The sequence below is a fragment of the Balaenoptera physalus genome (assembly GCF_965194825.1).
Source record: "Balaenoptera physalus genome assembly, chromosome: 11".
NCBI lineage: Eukaryota > Metazoa > Chordata > Mammalia > Artiodactyla > Balaenopteridae > Balaenoptera > Balaenoptera physalus.
Genome location: NC_138896.1, coordinates 70420440 through 70440876, shown reverse-complemented (window position 1 = coordinate 70440876; position 20437 = coordinate 70420440). Strand labels below are relative to the sequence as shown.

At 38.7% G+C, this 20437-nt stretch overlaps 1 protein-coding gene across 4 annotated transcripts in view; it reads left to right on the top strand.

Moving 5' to 3' along the window:
* The window catches only part of SCAP (SREBF chaperone), a 93897-nt gene that overhangs the window by 29071 nt on the left and 44389 nt on the right, over window positions 1-20437 (top strand). For all 4 annotated transcript variants that reach the window (XM_082411958.1, XM_082411959.1, XM_082411957.1 and 1 more), the window contains exon 2: window positions 19931-20153. In XM_082411958.1, coding sequence (XP_082268084.1) covers window positions 20032-20153 — 122 coding nt within the window. In that variant the 5' untranslated portion in view covers window positions 19931-20031. The remainder of the gene's footprint in view (window positions 1-19930; window positions 20154-20437) is intronic.

Below are 20437 nucleotides of genomic sequence, written 5' to 3'. Positions count from 1 at the left end.
CTAGGCGTGCGGGCTTCAGTAGTTGTGGCACATGGGCTCAGTAGTTGTGGCTCATGGGCTCTAGAGCACAGGCTCAGTAGTTGTGGTGCATGGGCTTAGTTGCTCCGCGGCATGTGGGATATTCCTGGACCAGGGCTCGAACCTGTGTCCCCTGCATTGGCGGGTGGATTCATAACCACTGTGCCACCAGGGAAACCCTAGTTTCTGTTTTGTAAATAAGTTCATTTGTATCATTATTTTAAGATTCTACATGTAAGTGATGTCATATGATATTTCTGTTTCTCTGTCTGACTTCAGTCAGTATGACAAGTTCTAGGTCCATTCATGTTGCTGTAAATGGCATTATTTTATTCTTTTTACTGGCTGAGTAATTTTCCATTGTATATATGTACCCCATTTTCTTTATCCATTCTTCTGTTGATGGACATTTAGGTTGATTCCACGTCTTGGCTATTGTAAATGGCGCTGCAGTGAACATTGGGGTGCATGTATCCTTTTGGACCATATTTTTCTCTGGATACATGCCCAGGAGTGGGGTTGCAGGATCATATGGAAGCTTTGTTTTTAGTTTCTTTATTTTAATATTTATTTATTTGGCTGCGCCGGGTCTTCGTTGTGCCTTGAGGAATCTTTTAGTTGCAGCATGTGGGCTCTTAGCTGTGGCATGTGAGATCTAGTTCCCTGACCAGGGATCATACCCAGGCCCCCTGCATTGGGAGCACGGAGTCTTAAACAGCTGGACCACCAGGAAGTCCCTGTTTTTAGTTTCTTAAGGAACCTCCATACTGTTTTCCATAGTGGCTGCACCAATTTACATTCCCACCAACAGTGTAGGAGGGTTCCTTTTTCTCCACACCCTCTCCAGCATTTATTGTTTGTGGATTTTTGGATGATAGCCATTCTGACTGGTGTGACGTGATAGCTCATTGTAGTTTTGATTTGCATTTCTCTAATAATTAGTGATACTGAACATCTTTTCATGTGACTCTTGGCCATCTGTATGTCTTCTTTGGAGAAATGTCTCTTTAGGTCTTCTGCCCATTTTTTGATTCGGTTGTTTGTTTTGATGATATTAAGCTGCATGAGCTGTTTGTAAATTTTGGAGATTAATCCCTTGTTGGTCACATATTTGCAAGTATTTTCTCCTATTCTGTGGGCTGTCTTTTCATTTTGTTTATGGTTTCCTTTGCTGCACAAAAGCTTAGAGTTTAATTAGGTCCCATTTGTTTATTTTTGTTTTTATTTCCATTACTCTGGGAAATGGATCGAAAAAGATATTGCTTTAATTTATGTCAGGGAGTGTTTTGCCTATGTTTTCCTTTAGGAGTTTTATAGTGTCCTGTCTCACATTCAGGTTTTTAATCCATTTTGAGTTTATTTTTGTGCATGGTGTTAGGGAGTGTTCTAATTCCATTCTTTTACTTGTAGCTGTCCAGTGTTCCCAGCACCACTTATCGAAGAGACTGCTTTTCTTTCATTGTATAGTCTTGCCTCCTTTGTCATAGATCAATTAACCATAGGTACGTGGGTTTATTTCTGGGCTTTCTGTCCTGTTCTATTGATCTATATTTCTGTTTTTGTGCCAGTACCATACTGTTTTTTTTTTTTTTTGATGTGAACCATTTTTAAAGTCTTTATTGAATTTGTTACAATATTGCTTCTGTTTTACGCTTTTGGTTTTGTTTTTTTTTTTTTGATATCTTTATGGGAGTGTAATTGCTTTACAATGGTGTGTTAGTTTCTACTTTATAACAGAGTGAATCAGTTATACATATACATATGTTCCCATATCTCTTCCCTCTTGCATCTCCCTCCCTCCCACCCTCCCTATCCCACCCCTCTAGGTGGTCACAAAGCACCGAGCTAATCTCCCTGTGCTATGTGGTTGCTTCCCACTAGCTATCTATTTTACGTTTGGTAGTGTATATATGTCCATGCCACTCTCTCACTTTGTCACAGCTTACCCTTCCCCCTCCCAATATCCTCAAGTCTATTCTCTAGTAAGTCTGTGTCTTTATTCCCTTCTTGCCACTAGGTTCTTCATGACCTTTTTTGTTTTTCCTTAGATTCCATATATATGTGTTAGCATACTATATTTGTTTTTCTCTTTCTGACTTACTTCACTCTGTATGACAGACTCTAACTCCATCCACCTCACTACAGTACCATACTGTTTTGATGACTGTAGCTTTGTAGTATAGTTTGAAGTCCGGGAGCCTGATTCCTCCACCTCTGTTTTTCTTTCTCAAGGTTGCTTTGGCTATTTGGAGTCTTTTGTGTCTCTACACGAATTTTAAGATTTTTTGTTCTAGTTCTGTGAAAATTGCTATTGGTAATTTGATAGGGATTGCATTGAATCTGTAGATTGCCTTGGGTAGTATAGTCATTTTCACAATATTGGTTCTTCGAATCCAAGAACATGGTATATCTTTCCATCTGTTTCATTTTCGATTTCTTTCATCGGTGTCTTACAGTTTTCAGAGTACAGGCCTTTTGTCTCCTTAGGTAGCTTTATTCCTAGGTACAGTATTTTATTCTTTTTGATGCAGTGGTAAATGGGATTGTTTCTTGAATTTCTCTTTCTGATCTTTTGTTGTTAGTGTACAGAAATTCAGCAGATTTCTGTGTATGTATTTTGTAACCTGCAAATTTACCAAATTCATTGATGAGTTCTAGTAGTTTTCTGGTATCCTCTTTAGGATTTTCTATGTATAGTATCATGTCATCTGCAAACAGTGACAGTTTAACTTTTCCAATTTGGATTCCTTTTATTTCTTTTTCTTTTCTGCTGTAGCTAGGACTTCCAAAACTATGTTGAATAAAAGCGGCGAGAGTGGGCATCCTTGTCTTGTTCCTAATCTTAGAGGAGATGCTTTCAGCATTTCCCCATTGAGTATGATGTTAGCTGTAGGTTTGTCATATATGGCCTTTATTATGTAGAGGTATGTTCCCTCTATGCCCATTTTCTGGAGAGTTTTTATCATAAATGGGTGTTGAATTTTGTCAAAAGCTTTTTCTGTATGTATTGAGATGATCGTCTGGTTTTTATTCTTCAATTTGTTGATGTGGTATATCACACTGATTGATTTGTGGATATTGAAAAATCCTTGCATCCCTGGGATAAATCCCACTTGATCATGGTGTGTGATCCTTTTAATGTATTGTTGGATTTGGATTCCTAGTATTTTGTTGAGGATTTTTGCGTCTGTGTTCATCAGTGATACTGGCCTGTAATTTTCTTTTTTGTGTGTGGTATCTTTGTCTGGTTTTGGTATCAGGGTGATGGTGACATCATAGAATGAGTTTGGGAGATTTCCTTCCTCTGAAGTTTTTTGGAACAGTATCAGAAGGGTAGGTGTTAGCTCTTCTCTAAATGTTTGATAGAATTCGCCTGTGAAGCCATCTGGTCCTGTACTTTTGTTTGTTGGAAGTTTTTTAATCATAGTTTCAATTTTAGTACTTGTGATTGGTCTGTTCATATTTTCTGTTTATTCCTGGTTCAGTCTTGGGAGAGTGTACGTTTCTAAGAATTTGTTCATTTCTTCCAGGTTGTTCATTTTATTAGCATACAGTTGCTTGTAGTAGTCTCTTATGATCCTTTGTATTTCTGTGGTGTTAGTTGTAACTTCTCATTTTTCATTTCTAATTTTATTGAATTGAGTCCTTTTCCTTTTTTTCTTGATGAGTCTGGCTAAGGTTTATCAATTTTGTTTATCTTTTCAAAGAACCAGCTGTTAGTTTCATTGATCTTTGCTATTGTTTTCTTCATCTTTATATATATATTTTTATTTTATTAATTTTTATTGGAGTATAGTTGCGTTAGTCTATATCATTTATTTCTGCTCTGTTCTTTATGATTTGTTTCCTTCTACTAACTTTAGGTTTTGTTTGTTCTTTCTGTAGTTGCTTTAGGTATAAGGTTAGGCTGTTTATTTGAGATTTTTCTGGTTTCCTGAGGTAAGATTGTATTGCTATAAACTTCCGTCTTAGAACTGCTTTTGCTGCATCCCATAGGTTTTGGATTGTTGTGCTTTCGTTTTCATTTGTCTCTAGGTATTTTTTGATTTCCTCTTTGATTTCTTCAGTGATCCATTGGTTGTTTAGTAGCATATTGTTTAGCCTCCATGTGTTTGCACATATTTGTGTTTTTTACAGTTTTTTTCTTGTAGTTTATTTCTAATCTCATAGCATTTTGGTCAGAAAAGATGCTTGATATGATTTCAGTTTTCTTAAATTTACTGAGACTTGCTTTGTGGTCCTGTTTTTGTTTTGTAAATAAGTTCATTTGTATTATTTTTTAGATTTCACATTTAAGTGATATCGTGTAATACCTGTCATTCTGTCTGACTTACTTCACTTAGTGTGATAATCTCTAGGTCCATCCACGTTGCTGCAAACATGGCCATATTTCATTCTTTTTTTAATGGCTGAGAAATATTCCATTGTGTGTGTGTGTGTGTGTGTGTGTGTGTGTGTATATATATATATATATACACACACATATATATATACACACACACACACACACACACGCACACACACCACATCTTCTTATCCATTCATCTTTTGAGGGACACTTAAGTTGCTTCCATGTCTTCTGTATTGTACATAGTGCTACTAAGAACATTGGGGTGCATGTATTTTTTCAAATTAGAGTTTTCTTCTTTTCTGGATATAGGTTGGCAGTTTTTTCTTGCAGCACTTTGAATAAATCATTCCACCCTTTCCTGGCCTATAAGGTGTTTGCTGAGAAATCCACTGATAGCCTTACAGGAATTCCCTTGTATGTGAGGAATTTTTTTGTCTTGTTGCTTTTAAAATTCTTTGTCTTTGATTTTAGATGATTTCTTTATAGTGTGTCTTGGAGGAAAACTAGATCTTTTGGGGGACCTGTAAGTTTTATTTTTTATTTTTTATAAATTTTTGAAATAAACTTGGACGTCCAAATCTCTTCCCAGATTGCGAAGATCTCAGCTGTTATTTCTTTAAATAAGCTTTCTGCCCCTTTCTCCATCTCTTCTCCTTTGGGGACTCCAGCAGTGCTTATGTTGTTTCTTTTGATGATACCCCTTGATTCATGAAGGCTTTCTTCACTCTTTTTCATTATTTTCTCTTTGTTCACCTTGAACTGGATAATTTCAAATGACCTGTCATTGACATCATGGATTTTTTTCTTTTGCTTGATGAAGTCTGCTGTTAATACTTTCTAGTGCATTTTCATTTCATCCATTTTATTTTTTTCAGTTCTAGGATTTCTGTTTGGTTCTTTTTAATGATTTCTCTCTTTGTTAAATTTTTTGTTTTGTTCATGTATTGGTTTACTGACTTCACTGAATTGCCTTTGTGTGTTTTCTTGCAGCTCACTGAGGCCTTCTTTAAAACAACTATTTTAAATTTTTTACTGGGCAGATTGCAGATCCCCATTTTTGGGGGGTCAGTAACTGGAAAATTACTGTGTTCCTTTGGTGGTGTTATGTTTCATTGAGTGTTTCACGTTCCTTGAAGTCTTGTGTTGCTGTCTTTGCATCTGAAGCAATCATCTTTTCCAGTCTTTACTGACTGGCTTCAGGAGAGATACACCTTTTGTCAGCCCTGCTAGGGATTCCGAGGCTTTCTCAGTAAATGAAAATTGCATTAGCAGATATTCCAAATGCTTTTTAAATGGTTATCAAGTTTTAGAATTAACCTGTAGAAAACACACGGAAGATTTTATTTTATTTTATTTTTTGGGTTGACTTAAACAATGTTTATTTTCTCACAGTTGTGGAGGCCAGAAGTCTGAGAGCAAGGTGTCCACTGGGTTCATTTCTTCTAAGACCTCTGTCCTTTGTGGAAATTTTTCTAAGAGTTGAAAAAGTGAATATGAAAAACCTTGACAATGTATGAAGACATAAGCATTAAAATACTAAAATCAGAAATACATTCCAGTACTCTTTGATAGAAATGCGTGTATACCACTTTTATAAATGAAAAGTAATGACTGTTGCAGCTCATAAAGAGGAACTTTGGGGTGATACTCTTATTTCTTGATTGAGTGGTATTTAGATTAAATGGCTATGTTTACTTTCATGGAGCTGCTTGCTGTTAATTTGTATACTTTTCTGTAATATTTAATGCTGAGCTTTAAAAGTTTATTTAAAGTTAAAAACTTAGTGCTTTTCACTTAAACTGTCTCTGCATGTTAGCATATCACATGAAGACCAACAACCACTATTAACATTTTCTTCCATTCTTTTGTGCATTTTTTGCCTGTAATCTTTATTTAATTTTTTTTCATTTTGTGAAAGTACATGCTTTGTACTTTCACAGAGTACAGTGGATTGATGATATGATTGACAGAAAGATGCCAAGAACCATAGTATGGGAAGTTTCTTTAGTGGCAAAGAATCCAGAAATTTATTAAGGTTTTTACATTAAAAATAAAAGGGTTCTGATTCTGGTCAACATGTAGTAAGCACACTCTACCCTTTTCCTCTGAGTAAATACAATTAAAATCCTAGGGCAGACTCCATGGACCAGCTGTCTGAGTACCCTGAAAGATAAATGGTAGCAGATGGAATGGGAAAGGAAGTTGTTTTTGTTTTTTCTCTCCATAGAATACTTTCCAGCCTGGACTCAAAGGTAACCCAAAACCTGGAACTGCACACTAGGTGCAGACAGAAAGAAGTCTGAGAGAAGCCCTGTCTTTATAGTCTGAGGAGTGAGAAAGGGGATTCTTAAAGAGGTTGGAAGGAAGGGATGGAGGAAGAGAATCTTTTGTGTTTTGTTTGCTTTTTTTTTTTTTTTCCATTTTGTCCTGCTCTTGTCCCCCATGAAATTCTGTGGTGGTGAAGGCAGCAATGACATTGGCAGCCAGGTGGGAGCGGAATCCTTTTATTTATAGGGATTATGGTCCTAAGAGCATGGAGATATTTGCTGATTTTGTCCTCTCAATTCTCACCACTTTACCCGGGAAGCAGTCACAGTTGTGGAGGCGCTCAGCAGAGCAGGAAAACGAAAGCCCATCCCTTCTAGCCAGAAGACCCAGAAAAGGTCCTCTAGGAGCTGGAATGTCTTGGGAGGGTTGTAGAGAGGAAGGAACTCAACAAAGTGAACCCATAATATTGTGTATGAACTCCTGGGTTCTTTTCCAAAATAGCATATGTGCATCTGACTCTAAACAGCATGCCAAATGCTAGACTACTGCCCAAGTCCTATGCTGGCCGTTGCACAATATGCATGAGACAAATCAAAATGGTACTGCAAGGGCTTTGAAAACCAAACTGACATTGGAACCACAGCCCAGGGAAATTTGATAGGAATTTGTGGATTGGACTTAATCAGGTAGATTGCTGCTAAAACAAAAATCCAACGTTTTCCGTTGGATTTAAACAAGGTTCAGAGTAACATAGCGTAGTATCTAAACATTCAAAATTACTCCACATGTAAAGAATCAGGAAAATCTCACCATCTCTTAAGAAGAAAGGACAGTCAACAGATGACAACCATGACATGACATAGATGTTGGAATCATCAAAGCGTTTAAAGTGTAATTATTAATTAAAACCTTGCTCTAATAATTGAGGGTGAACCTCCTTGAAGCAAATGGAAAGTTATACATTTGAATTTAAAATTGGAAGTTTTGGGACTTCCCTGGTGGTGCAGTGGATAAGACTTTGTGCTCCCAAAGCAGGGGGCCTGAGTTTGATCCCTGGTCAGGGAACTAGATCTCATATGCATGCTGCAACTAAGAGTTTGCCTGCCACAACTAAGGAGCTCGCCTGCCGCAGCTAAGGAGCCCACCTGCTGCAACTAAGGAGCCTATGTACCACAACTAAGGAGCCCACGTGCCACAACTAAGGAGCTGGAGAGCTGCAACTAAGGAGCCTATTTACCACAACTAAGGAGTCCACGTGCCACAACTAAGGAGCTGGAGAGCTTCAACTAAGGAGACTTGGAGCTGCAACTGAGCCCGTGAGCCACAACTAAGGAGCCTGCCTGCTGCAACTAAGACCTGGTGCAACCAAATAAATAAATGTATATTTTTATAAAACATAAAAAAACAAAATTGGAAGTTTTATAACTAAAACTAAATTTAAAATTCATTGAGTGGTGTCAGTGACAGCATAGGGATATATTAAGTCAGTTAACTTGAAGGTAGAAGAATAAAAACTATCTAGTCTGACCAACAGAGATTTAAAATAAACTGAAGAAAGATGAGAGCTTCAGGGACCCATGGGACAATAACAGAAAGTTTATCTTTCATGTTATCGAAGTCCCAAAAGGAGTGGAGATGGAGTGGTGCAGAAAAAGTGTTTGTGGAAATTATAGAAAGAAAGAAAGAAATATGTTTTTATTTGCAGTTGAGATGATAGTCTGCTTAGAAAATCCCAAGGAATGTACAAAAAAGACTGTGGAACTAATTAGTGAGTTCAGCACAATTGTAGGATACAAGATCAACATATTAAAATCAGTTATATTTCTTTGTACTAGCAATTAACATGGGGAAACTGAAATTGAAAACACAACCACTAAAAAAACTATTAGGTGTAAATCTAACAAAACATGTACAGCGCTTGTATGCTGAAAACTATACAATAATGATTAAAGAGGGAATTCCCTGGCGGTCCAGTGGTTAGGACTCCATGCTTCCATTGCAGGGGGCGTGGGTTCTATCCCTGGTCAGGAAACTAAGATTCCCACAAGCCATGGCTTGGCCAAAAAAAAAAAAAGAAAAATGGTTAGAGAAATCAAAGATCTAAATAAATGGAGAGAGATATCATGTTCATAGATTGGAAGAGTAAACATAGTAGTGATGTCAGTTCTTCTCAAATTGATACGTATGTTTAATGTAGTTCCTATCAAAATTCTAGCAAGATTTTTGTAGACATAGACTAGATTACTCTAAAATGTATATGGAAAGCAAGTAAACTAGAATGGGTAGAACAATTTTGAAGAAGAATAAAATGGAAGGAATCACTTTACTCATTTCAAGACTTTATAGCTATTGTAATCAAGACTGTGTAGTATTGGTGGAGGGCTAGACACTTAGGTCCCTGGAACATTATAGAAAACCCAGAAATAGACTCATAAAGTACAGCCAACTGGTTTTTTTATTTGGTTACACCAGGTCTTAGTTGCAGCACGTGGGCTCCTTAGTTGCAGCTCGCCAGCTCCTTAGTTGCAGCATGTGAGTTCCTTACTTGTGACATGCAAACTCGTAGTTGCGGCATGCATGTGGGATCTAGTTCCCTGACCAGGGATAAAACCCAGGCCCTGTACATTGGGAGCATGGAGTCTTATCCACTGTGCCACCAGGGAAGTCCCCGGCCAACTGCTCTTTGACTGAATGTTTGTGTTCCTCCTGCCCCAAATTCGTATGTTGAAATCTTAACCCTTGGTGTGATTGTATTAGGGAGTTGGGACCTTTGGGAGGTAATTAAATCGTGAGGGTGGAGTCCTCATGAATGGGATTACTACCCTTATAAAAGAAACCCCAGAGAACTCTCACTCCCTTTTCTGCCATGTGAGGGCACAATGAGAAGATGGCCAGTTATGAACCAGGAAGTGGGCCCTCACCAGAAACTGAATCTGCCAGTGCCTTGATCTTGGACTTCCTAGCCTTTAGAACAGTGAGAAGTAAATATTTGTTGTTTAAGCCACCCAGTGTATGCTATTTTTATTATAGCAGCACAAAGGACTAAGACAGGTGCCAAAGCAATTCATTGGATGAAAGGTAGTCTTCTCAACGATTGGTGCTAGAACAATTGGTTATCCATAGGGAAAAACAAAACGCAAAAATCCTAGATCTAATCTCACATCTTACAGAAAAAATACTCAAATGTATCATAGGTTTAAATGTAAAACTATAAAAAATTTTAAGAGAAAACCTCAGAGAAAAATTTCAGAATTCTCTTACATGACACCTAAAGCATGATCCATTCCACCTAAAGGAAAAAAAAAAAAAAGGGTAAATTAGACTTCATCAAAATTAAAAGCTTCGGCTCTATCACAGAGTCTGTGAAAAGAATTTAAAAAAGAGGTTATAGACGTGAAGAAAATATTTGTGAACAACATATCTGGTAGGGACTTACATCCAGAATATATAAGGAAATCTCAACAACTCCTAAATACCAAGGGAATCAAAGAAGAAAATACAAGAGAAGATAGAAGATACTTTGAGATGGATGAAAAGAGAAATCACAAATACAGAAACTATGGGATGCAGCTAAAGTAGTGTTTGGAGGGAAATTTACAGCTGTAAATGCCTGTATTAAGAAAGAAGAAAGAGAGAGTGGAGACAGCAGAAGCAAGAAGAACTACAGTCCTGCAGCCTGTTGAACGAAAACTACATTTACAGAACGATAGACAAAATGAAAAGGCAGAGGACTATGTACAGATGAAGGAACAAGATAAAACCCCAGAAAAAGAACTAAATGAAGTGGAGATAGGCAATCTTCCAGAAAAAGAATTCAGAATAATGATAGTGAAAATGATCCAGGACCTCGAAAAAAGAATCGAGGCAGAGATGGAGAAGATGCAAGAAATGTTTAACAAAGATCTAGAAGAATTTAAAAACTAACGAACAGAGATGAACAATACAATAACAGAAATGAAAAATGCACTAGAAGGAATAAATAACAGAATAACTGAGGCAGAAGAACAGATAAGTGACCTGGAAGACAGAATGGTGGAATTCACTTCTGTGAAACAGAATAAAGAAAAAAGAATGAAAAGAAACGAAGATAGCGTAAGAGACCTCTGGGACAACATTAAACGCACCAACATTCATGTTATAGAGGTCACAGAAGGAGAAGAGAGAGAGAAAGGACCCAAGAAAACATTTGAAGAGATTATAGTTGAAAACTTCCCTAACAAGGGAAAGGAAATAGCCACCCAAGTCCAGGAAGCGCAGAGAGTCCCAGGCAGGATAAACCCAAGGAGAAACACACCGAGACATATAGTAATCAAAATGACAAAAATTAAAGACAAAGAAAAATTATTAAAAGCAACAAGGGGAAAATGACAAATAACATACAAGGGAACTCCCATAAGGTTAACAGCTGATTTCTCAGCAGAAACACTATAAACCAGAAGGGAGTGGAATTATACTTTTAAAGTGATGAAAGGGAAGAATCTACAACCAAGATTACTCTACCTGGCAAGGATCTCATTCAGATTTGACGGAGAAATCAAAAGCTTTACAAAGAAGCAGAAGCTAAGAGAATTCAGCACCACCAAACCAGCTCTACAGCAAATGCTAAAGGAACTTCTGTAAGTGGGAAACACAAGAGAAGAAAAGAACCTACAAAAACAAACCCAAAACAATTAAGAAAACTCATAAGAACTTCACATATCGATAATTACCTTAAATGTGAATGGATTAAATGCTCCAACCAAAAGACACAGGCTCGCTGAATGGATACAAAAACAAGACCCATATATATGCTGTCTACAAGAGACCCACGTCAGACCTAGGGACACATACAGACTGAAACTGAGGGGATGGTAAAAGATATTCTATGCAAATGGAAATCAAAAGAAAGCTGGAGTAGTGATACTCATATCAGATAAAATAGACTTTATTTTATTTTATTTTTTAATAAATTTATTTATTTATTATTTTAGTTTTGGCTGCTTTGGCTCTTCATTGCTGCACGGGGGCTTTCTCTACTTGCGATGAACGGGTGCTACTCTTCGTTGCGGTGCATGGACTTCTCATTGCAGTGGCTTCCCTTGTTTCAGAGCACTGGCTCTAGGCATGTGGGCTTCAGTAGTTGTGGCTCACAACTCTAGAGCACAGTCTCAGTAGTTGTGGTGCACAGGCTTAGTTGCTCCGTGGCATGTGGGATCTTCCCGGACCAGGGCTCGAACCCGTGTCCCCTGCATTGGCCAGCAGATTCTTAACCACTGCACCACCAGGGAAGCCCAAAATAGACTTTAAAATAAAGACTGTTACAAGAGAGAAGGAAGGACACTATATAATGATCAAGGCGTCAATCCAAGAAGAAGATACAACAATTATAAATATATATGCACCCAACATAGGAGCACCTCAATACATAAGGCAAATGCTAAGAGCTATAAAAGAGGAAATCGACAGTAACACAATAATAGTGGGGACTTCAACACCTCACTTACACCAATGGACAGATCATCCAGACAGAAAATTAATAAGGAAACACCAGCTTCAAATGACACAGTAGACCAGACAGATTTAATTGATATTTATAGGACATTCTATCCAAAAACAACTGATTACACTTTCTTCTCAAATGCACATGGAACATTCTCCAGGATAGATCACATCTTGGGTCACAAATCAAGCCTCAGTAAATTTAAGAAAACGGAAATCATATCAAGCATCTTTTCTGACCACAACGCTGTGAGATTAGAAATGAATTAACAGGGGAAAAAACGTAAAAAACACAAACACATGGAGGCTAAACAATACGTTACTAAATAACCAAGAGATCACTGAAGAAATCAAAGAGGAAATCAAAAAATACCTAGAGACAAATGACAATGAAAACACGATGATCCAAAACCTATGGGATGCAGCAAAAGCAGTTCTAAGAGAAAGTTTATAGCAATACAATCCTACCTCAAGAAACAAGAAAAATCTCAAATAAACAATCTAACCTTACGCCTAAAGGAACTTGAGAAAGAAGAGCAAACAAAACCCAAAGTTAGTAGAAGGAAAGAAATCATAAAGAACAGAGCAGAAATAAATGAAGTAGAAACAAAGAAAACAATAGCAAAGATCAATAAAACTAAAAGCTGGTTGTTTGAGAAGATAAACAAAATTGATAAACCTTTAGCCAGACTCATCAAGAAAAAGAGGGAGAGGACTCAAATCAATAAAATTAGAAGTGAAAAAGGAGAAGTTACAACAGACACCACAGAAATTCAAAGCATCCTAAGAGACTACTACAAGCAACTCTATGCCAATAAAATGGACAACCTGGAAGAAATGGACAAATTCTTAGAAAGGTATAGCTTTCCAAGACTGAACCAGGAAGAAATAGAAAATATGAACAGACCAATCACAAGTAATGAAATTGAAACTGTAATTAAAAATCTTCCAACAAACAAAAGTCCAGGACCAGATGGCTTCACAGGTGAATTCTATCAAACATTTAGAGAAGAGCTAACACCCATCCTTCTCAAACTTTTCCAGAAAATTTCAGAGGAAGGAACACTCCCAAACTCATTCTACGAGGCCACCATCACCCTGATACCAAGACCAGACAAAGATACTACAGGAAAAGAAAATTACAGACCAATAATATCATTGATGAATATAGATGCAAAAATCCTGAACAAAATACTAGCAAACAGAATCCAACAACACATTAAAAGGATCATACACCACGATCAAGTGGGATTTATCCCAGGGGTGCAAGGATTCTTCAGTATACGCAAATTAATCAATGTGATACAGTATATTAAAAAACTGAAGAATAAAAACCATATGATCATCTCAATAGATGCAGAGAAAGCTTTTGACAAAATTCAACACCCATTTATGATAAGGACTCTCCAGAAAGTGGGCATAGAGGGAACCTACGTCAAGATAATAAAGGCCATATACGACAAAACCACAGCAAACATTGTTGTCAGTGGTGAAAAACTGAAAGCATTTCCTCTAAGATGAGGAACAAGACAAGGATGTCCACTCTTGCCACTCTTATTCAACATAGTTTTGGAAGTCTTAGCCACAGTAATCACAGAAGAAAAAGAAATAAAAGGAATCCAAATTGGAAAAGAAGAAGTAAAACTGTCACTGTTTGCAGATGACCTGATACTATACATAGATAATCCTAAAGATACCACCAGAAAACTCTAGAGCTAATCAATGAATTTGGTAAAGGTGCAGGATACAAAATTAATGTGCAAAAATCTCTTGCATTCCTATAACAACGAAAGATCAGAAAGAGAAATTAAGGAAACAATCTCATTCACCATTGCAACAAAAAAAATAAAATACCTAGGAATAAATCTACCTAAGGAAGTAAAAGACCTGTACTCAGGAAACTATAAGTCACTGATGAAAGAAATCAAAGATGACACGTACAGATGGAGAGATATACCATGTTCTTGGATTGGAAGAATCAATATTGTGAAAATGACTATACTGCTCAAAGCAATCTACAGATTCAGTGCAATCCCTATCAAATTACCAATGGCATTTTTTACAGAACTAGAACAAAAAATCTTAAAATTTGTATGTAGACACAAAAGATCCTGAACAGCCAAAGCAATCTTGAGGGAAAAAAAAACAGAGCTGGAGAAATGAGACTCCCTGACTTCAGACTATACTACAAAACTACAGTAATCAACACAATATGGTACTGGCACAAAAACAGAAATATAGATCAATGGAACAGGATAGAAAACCCAGAGATAAACCCATGCACCGGTGGTCAACTAATAATCTATGACAAAGGAGGCAAGGATATACAATGGAGAAAAGACAGTCTCTTCAATAAGTGGTGATGGGAAAACTGGACAGCTGCATGTAAAAGCATGAAATTAGAACACTCCCTAACACCATACCCAAAAATAAACTCAAAATGGATTAAAGACCTAAATGAAAGACCAGACACTATAAAACTCTTAGAGGAAAACATAGGAAGAACACTCTGACATAAATCACAGCAAGATCTTTTTTGATCCACGTCCTAGAGTAATGGAAATAAAAACAAAAATAAACAAATGGGAACTAATGAAACTTAAAAACTTTTGCACAGCAAAGGAAACTACAAACAAGACGAAAAGACAGCCCTCAGAATGGGAGAAAATATTTGCAAATGAATCAACGGACAAAGGATTGATCTCCAGAATATATAAACAGTTCATGCAGCTCAGTATTAAAAAAACAAACAAACAAACAAAAAACAACCAACCCAATCCAAAAATGGGCAGAAGACCCAAATAGGCATTTCTCCAAAGAAGACATACAGATGGCCAAGAAGCACATGAAAAGATGCTCAGCATCACTAATTATTAGAGAAATGCAAATCAAAACTACGATGAGATATCACCTCACACCAGTTAGAATGGGCATCATCAGAAAATCTACAAGCAACAAATGCTGGAGAGGGTGTGGAGAAAAGGGAACCCTCTTGCACTGTTGGTGGGAATGTAAATTGATACAGCCACTATGGAGAACAGTATGGAGGTTCCTTAAATAAAAATAGAATTACCATATGACCCAGCAATCCCACTACTGGGTATATACCTAGAGAAAACCGTAATTCAAAAAGACACATGCACCCCAATGTTCATTGCAGCACTATTTACAGTATCCAGGACATGGTAGGAACCTAAATGCCCATCGACAGACAAATGGATAAAGAAGATGTGGTGCATATATACAATGGAATATTACCCAGCCATAAAAAGGAATGAAATTGGGTTATTTGTTGAGACGTGGAGGTAAGAAAGAGAAAAATATCGCATATTAATGCATATATGTGGAATCTAGAAAACTGGTACAGATGAACCGTTTTGCAAGGCAGAAATAGAGACACAGATGTAGAGAACAAACATACAGACACCAAGAGGGAAAGCAGGGGGTGGTGGTCGTGATGGTGGGATGAATTGGGAGATTGGGATTGACATATATACACTAATATGTATAAAACAGATAACTAATAAGAACCTGCTGTTTAAAAAAATAGAATTAATTTTAAAAAATGAGAAAGAAGAGCTCAAATCAGTAACTTTAAGAAACTAGAGAAAGAAGAAAAAGAAGAGCAAAATAAACCAAAAGCAAACAGAAGGAAGAAAATAATAAAGACTAGAGTGGAAACAAATGAATAGAGACTAGGAAAATGATAGAGTAAATAAAAGCAAGAGTTTGCTCTTTCAAAAGATCAGCACCTGAGGAAAAAAAGGGGAGACTCAAACAGCTAGAATCATTAATGAAAGTGGGGACGTTAACACCAAGCTTTCAGAAATAAAAATGATTTATAATACTTTGAACAGCAAATATTATGCCAATAAATTAGATAGCCTAGGTGAAAATGGACAAATTCCTAGAAAACAAACAAACTAACAAAATTTACTCAAGAAGAAATAGAAAATCTGAAGAGATGTAACAAGTAAAGAGATTAATAGTTTATAAACTTCCCACACAGAAAAAAAAAGCCCAAGGACTTCCTGGTGGCACAGTGGTTAAGAATCCACCTGCCAATGCAGGGGACATGGGTTCAAACCCTGGTCCGGGAAGATCCCACATGCCGCGGAGCAACTAAGCCCGTGTGCCACAACTACTGCGCCTGTGCTCTAGAGCCCGCAAGCCACAACTATGGAGCTCGCATACCACAGCTACTGAAGCCCGCACACCTAGAGCCCATGCTCTGCAACAAGAGAAGCCACCGCAGTGAGAAGCATGCACACCACAATGAAGAGTAGGCCCCTGCTCTCTGCAACTAGAGAAAGCCAGTGTGCAGCAACGAAGACCCAATGCAGCCAGAAATAAATAAATAAAATTATTTAATTAAACAAAAAAAGCCCAAGATCAGATGGCTTCACTAGTAAATTCTACTAGATGTTTAAAGAAGATTTATCATGAACTGTTCTATAAAAGTACAAAGGAGGGGGCTTCCCTGGTGGCGCAGTGGTTGAGAATCTACCTGCCAATGCAGGGGACACGAGTTCGAGCCCTGGTCTGGGAAGATCCCACATGCCACGGAGCAGCTGGACCCCTGAGCCACAATTACTGAGCCTGCGCGTCTGGAGCCTGTGCTCTGCAACAAGAGAAGCCGCGATAGTGAGAAACCCGTGCACCGCGATGAAGAGTGGCCCCCGCTGGCTGCAACTAGAGAAAGCCCTCGCACAGAAACGAAGACCCAACACAGCCATAAATAAATAAATAAATATTTTTAAAAAAATGTTTAAAAAAAAAAAGTACAAAGGAGCACTTGCCAAGTTATTCTACAAGGCCAGCATTACCCTAATACCAAAGCCAGACAAAGACATAAAAAAAGAAAGTTATACACCAGTATCCCTTATGAATGTAGATACAGAAGTTCTCAATATTATTAAACCGAGTCTAGCAACATTTAAAGGGATTATACCCAGGAATGCAAAGTTGGTTCAATACGAGAAAAAATCAATCAGTGTAATACACCTTAGTAGGATAAATTAAAAACCACATGATCATCTCAAAAGACACAAAGCATAATACCCTTTCATGATTTAAAAAAAAAAACACTCAACAAACTAGGAATAGATGGGGACTCCCTCAACTTGGTAAAGGGCTTATATGAAAAACTCCCATGTAATACCATACTTAAGGTGAAAGACTGAATGCTCCTTTCCTAAGATCAGGAATAAGATGCATTCTCACCACTGCAGTTCAACATTGTACCAGAAGTTCTAGCCACCACAGTTTTACAAGAAAAACAAAAGGCATCCAGATTGGAAAAGAAGTTAAACTATCTCTATTTGCAAATTACATGATCTCATATATATAACAGCTTAAGGAATACACACACAGACACATGCACACATGCACAGATTCAGTGTCACTAGCCATTAGGGAAATGCAAATTAAGATCCAATAAGATACTAATACAGTCTTACTAGTACAGCTAAAATAAAGAATAGTGACAATACCAAATGCTGGTGAGGATGCTAAGAAACGAAGTCTCTCATGCTGCTGGTGAAAATGTAAAATGGTATGGGCACTCTGGAAAATATTTTGGCAGTTTCTTAGGATAAATTTTGCTTTGGAAAAGCTTTGCGTTAAAATGAATGCAGTGGAGTAAAGATGAACAATTCCCCTCTTGCTCGGTTCAGGTAGGTGGGCTGTGTAATGAACTAGAATTTGGATTTTTTTTTTTTTAATTTTTCTTGGTGCTGTGAAAATTAGCAATTAGTATAACTAATAAAGATTAGTGGAAACTGAAAACGACTAAGGTCATGTCAGAAAGATTTGTATTTGCTGCAGAATTGAAGTGAGATGGTTTTTTCTCAATTAGTAGTTCCATGTATAAGAGAACCCACCCACCCCCCTGTCCCCTGCTTCTTGTGTTACCAATTTGTGTGCGGAAGAGGCCTGAGAAGGAGATAAGGATTAGTAGGATCACAATTTCCTGGAGGGCTTGGTTTTGGGACACTTAAGGGAAGAGATGTGGGGCTTGGCAGAGGACTGAGGTTGGAAAAGCTACAACTTGTTTATGGCCATCAGTCTTCAGGGATCCTCTTGACAGCATCTTTCCACAGGCATATATCTCATTAGTGCTTGTTTTCCCCCTTGAAGTAGAACGGAGGGTTGGGGACACAGGAGCAGAAACGTTGCTTCCCTGGAGTCCTTGTTTATGCTGGGTGGTGAGCACTGTTGCTGGTGCCCTGCTGCAAGTCTACTGCTTAAGACCTTTTTGAGCTGTTATGTTCCAGGTGAGCCTTGTGAATGGTTGAGCTGTTGTCAGCACCTCTGCTCCTTGGGTCAGCAGCGGTCGCCTGCCGATTCCTCTATCTGTTGCCTTCTGAATTGACCCACAGAGGGTTATTTGTACTATTTCCTTAGAGGGTTCTTGGACTGGAAAATTGCATGTGCGCCTGAGACTTGTGCTTCCAGGAGGGTGGATGGAGTGGTAGCCATTTCTTCTTGTGAATTGGCTGTGGTGTGACTCCTTTTGCTTCTCCCTTCTGGTCTCACACTTCTGAGGTATCATCTCCTTGGCCTGGGTTTTCATCAGTGAGCTGAATCAAGCCAAGACACATGTCTGGGCAGGTTCCCTGTAACACAGACCAAAGAAAACAGCAACATGGAACAGGAGAAGTGGATTTAAACTTGAATTTCCTCGGCGAGCTCAGCAAGGAAAGGAATTCTAGATTCCTGGGCCCTTCTGCTAGAGTTTTCTATTCTGATTTTATTGGTTTAAGATTCTCTACTTGGAAGCAACAGAAATTAACTGGCTCACACAAGCAAAAGGAGTATTTATTGGAAGGATATGGGGTGGCTCACACACTGGAAAGAAGAGCTGATGAGCTCGTCTTCAGAAAGGGCTGGAGCCAGAGCAGCCCGTGATCTGGGGAGCAGGAACCTCTTGGGGAAGAATAAACACCACCGTATCCAGTTTTGCTTCTTTTTGCTCAGAAGTCAAAGGCCAGGGAGAGAGGCCTAACCAGCCTGGTGGGGGTCAGGGAGGGGCACCTTAACTGGCCGTATGTCCAGGCCAAATCCTGTGGAGAAAGGTGGTTCTCAGAGCCACACTGGACTGCTGTTACTCCAAGGACGAGACAGCTGCTGGGCAGGCAGAAATAGGAGGGACCCTTTGCCCTCACCCTCCCAGGAACAACTGGGGGACCAGGAGCAGAGACTTCTACCCAATACCACTGTCACAGTGAATTTTGTTTTATGTCAGGGGCCTAGACTTTTTGGTGTTTTTGTGTTGAGGGCTGACCCCACTGGACTTTCTTTATCAATGAATCACTGTTTGTGCAAGAATGTGTTTTTTGAGGGATCAGTCCTTGTATAAAGGTTTTTCCCAAGGATTTCTCTCGGTCTGGCCTGTGCACAGAGAATGGGGGGGGGGGGAGGGTTTCCAGAATGTCCATTTGGCCAAGAGCAGCTGAAGGTGCTGTCTGTTACACAGGAGTGCTTGCCTGTGCCACGTGTGAGAAAAATGCCCTCTCTAGGGAGTGGCCTTTTAGAAGTATCTAATATGGAAGAGGATTGAGAGTTTATTACCAGAGGTAGAGAGGCAGTTTTTTTGTTTCTTTGGTTAGACGTACTTAGACACTACCCACAGTCACTAGGAGCCGACCAAGATTGTGTGTGTGTGTGTGTGTGTGTGTGTTTTGGGATTGATGTCTCCAGATCTTGCATGTAGGCTTCCTGATTCCCTATCCACGTCCCTGCCACCTCCCCCAGCAGCCCTAGTGTTGAAAGCCAAGTACTCTTTGTTAATTGGCTTTTCTCCCTTCTTGCCAGGTGCCTGCCTGCAGATGGTGTCCATTGTCAGTGCTGTCCAACGTGTGCCAGGCTGATCCATGGTCACTTCCGGGATGGCAGCAAGGTGACTTCAGCTGAGGATGACCCTGACTGAAAGGCTGCGTGAGAAGATATCTCAGGCCTTCTACAACCATGGGCTGTTCTGTGCGTCCTACCCCATCCCCATCATTCTCTTCACGGGGCTCTGCATCTTAGCCTGCTGGTATGTTTCCAAGTTGCCCTGGATATGGTGGGCCAGTGCCTTGGCACAATAGATTTGCTAACCCTGACTGTTCAGTAGCCCTTGGACTGTGTGCTTTTTATACAATGGAACTTGAGGGTCATTGGATCTGTTGAGTGGAAAGCTCTAGTCCTGAGGTGTTTAGCCACTACAGTAAAACAGTCCAGGCTGGCCCTGACTTGGTGAGTCACCAGATTTGTTCACATTGCTGGTAATCTGTGTGAAAATAATGTTTAGATGTTTCTAAGAAACTGCAGGATAATTGA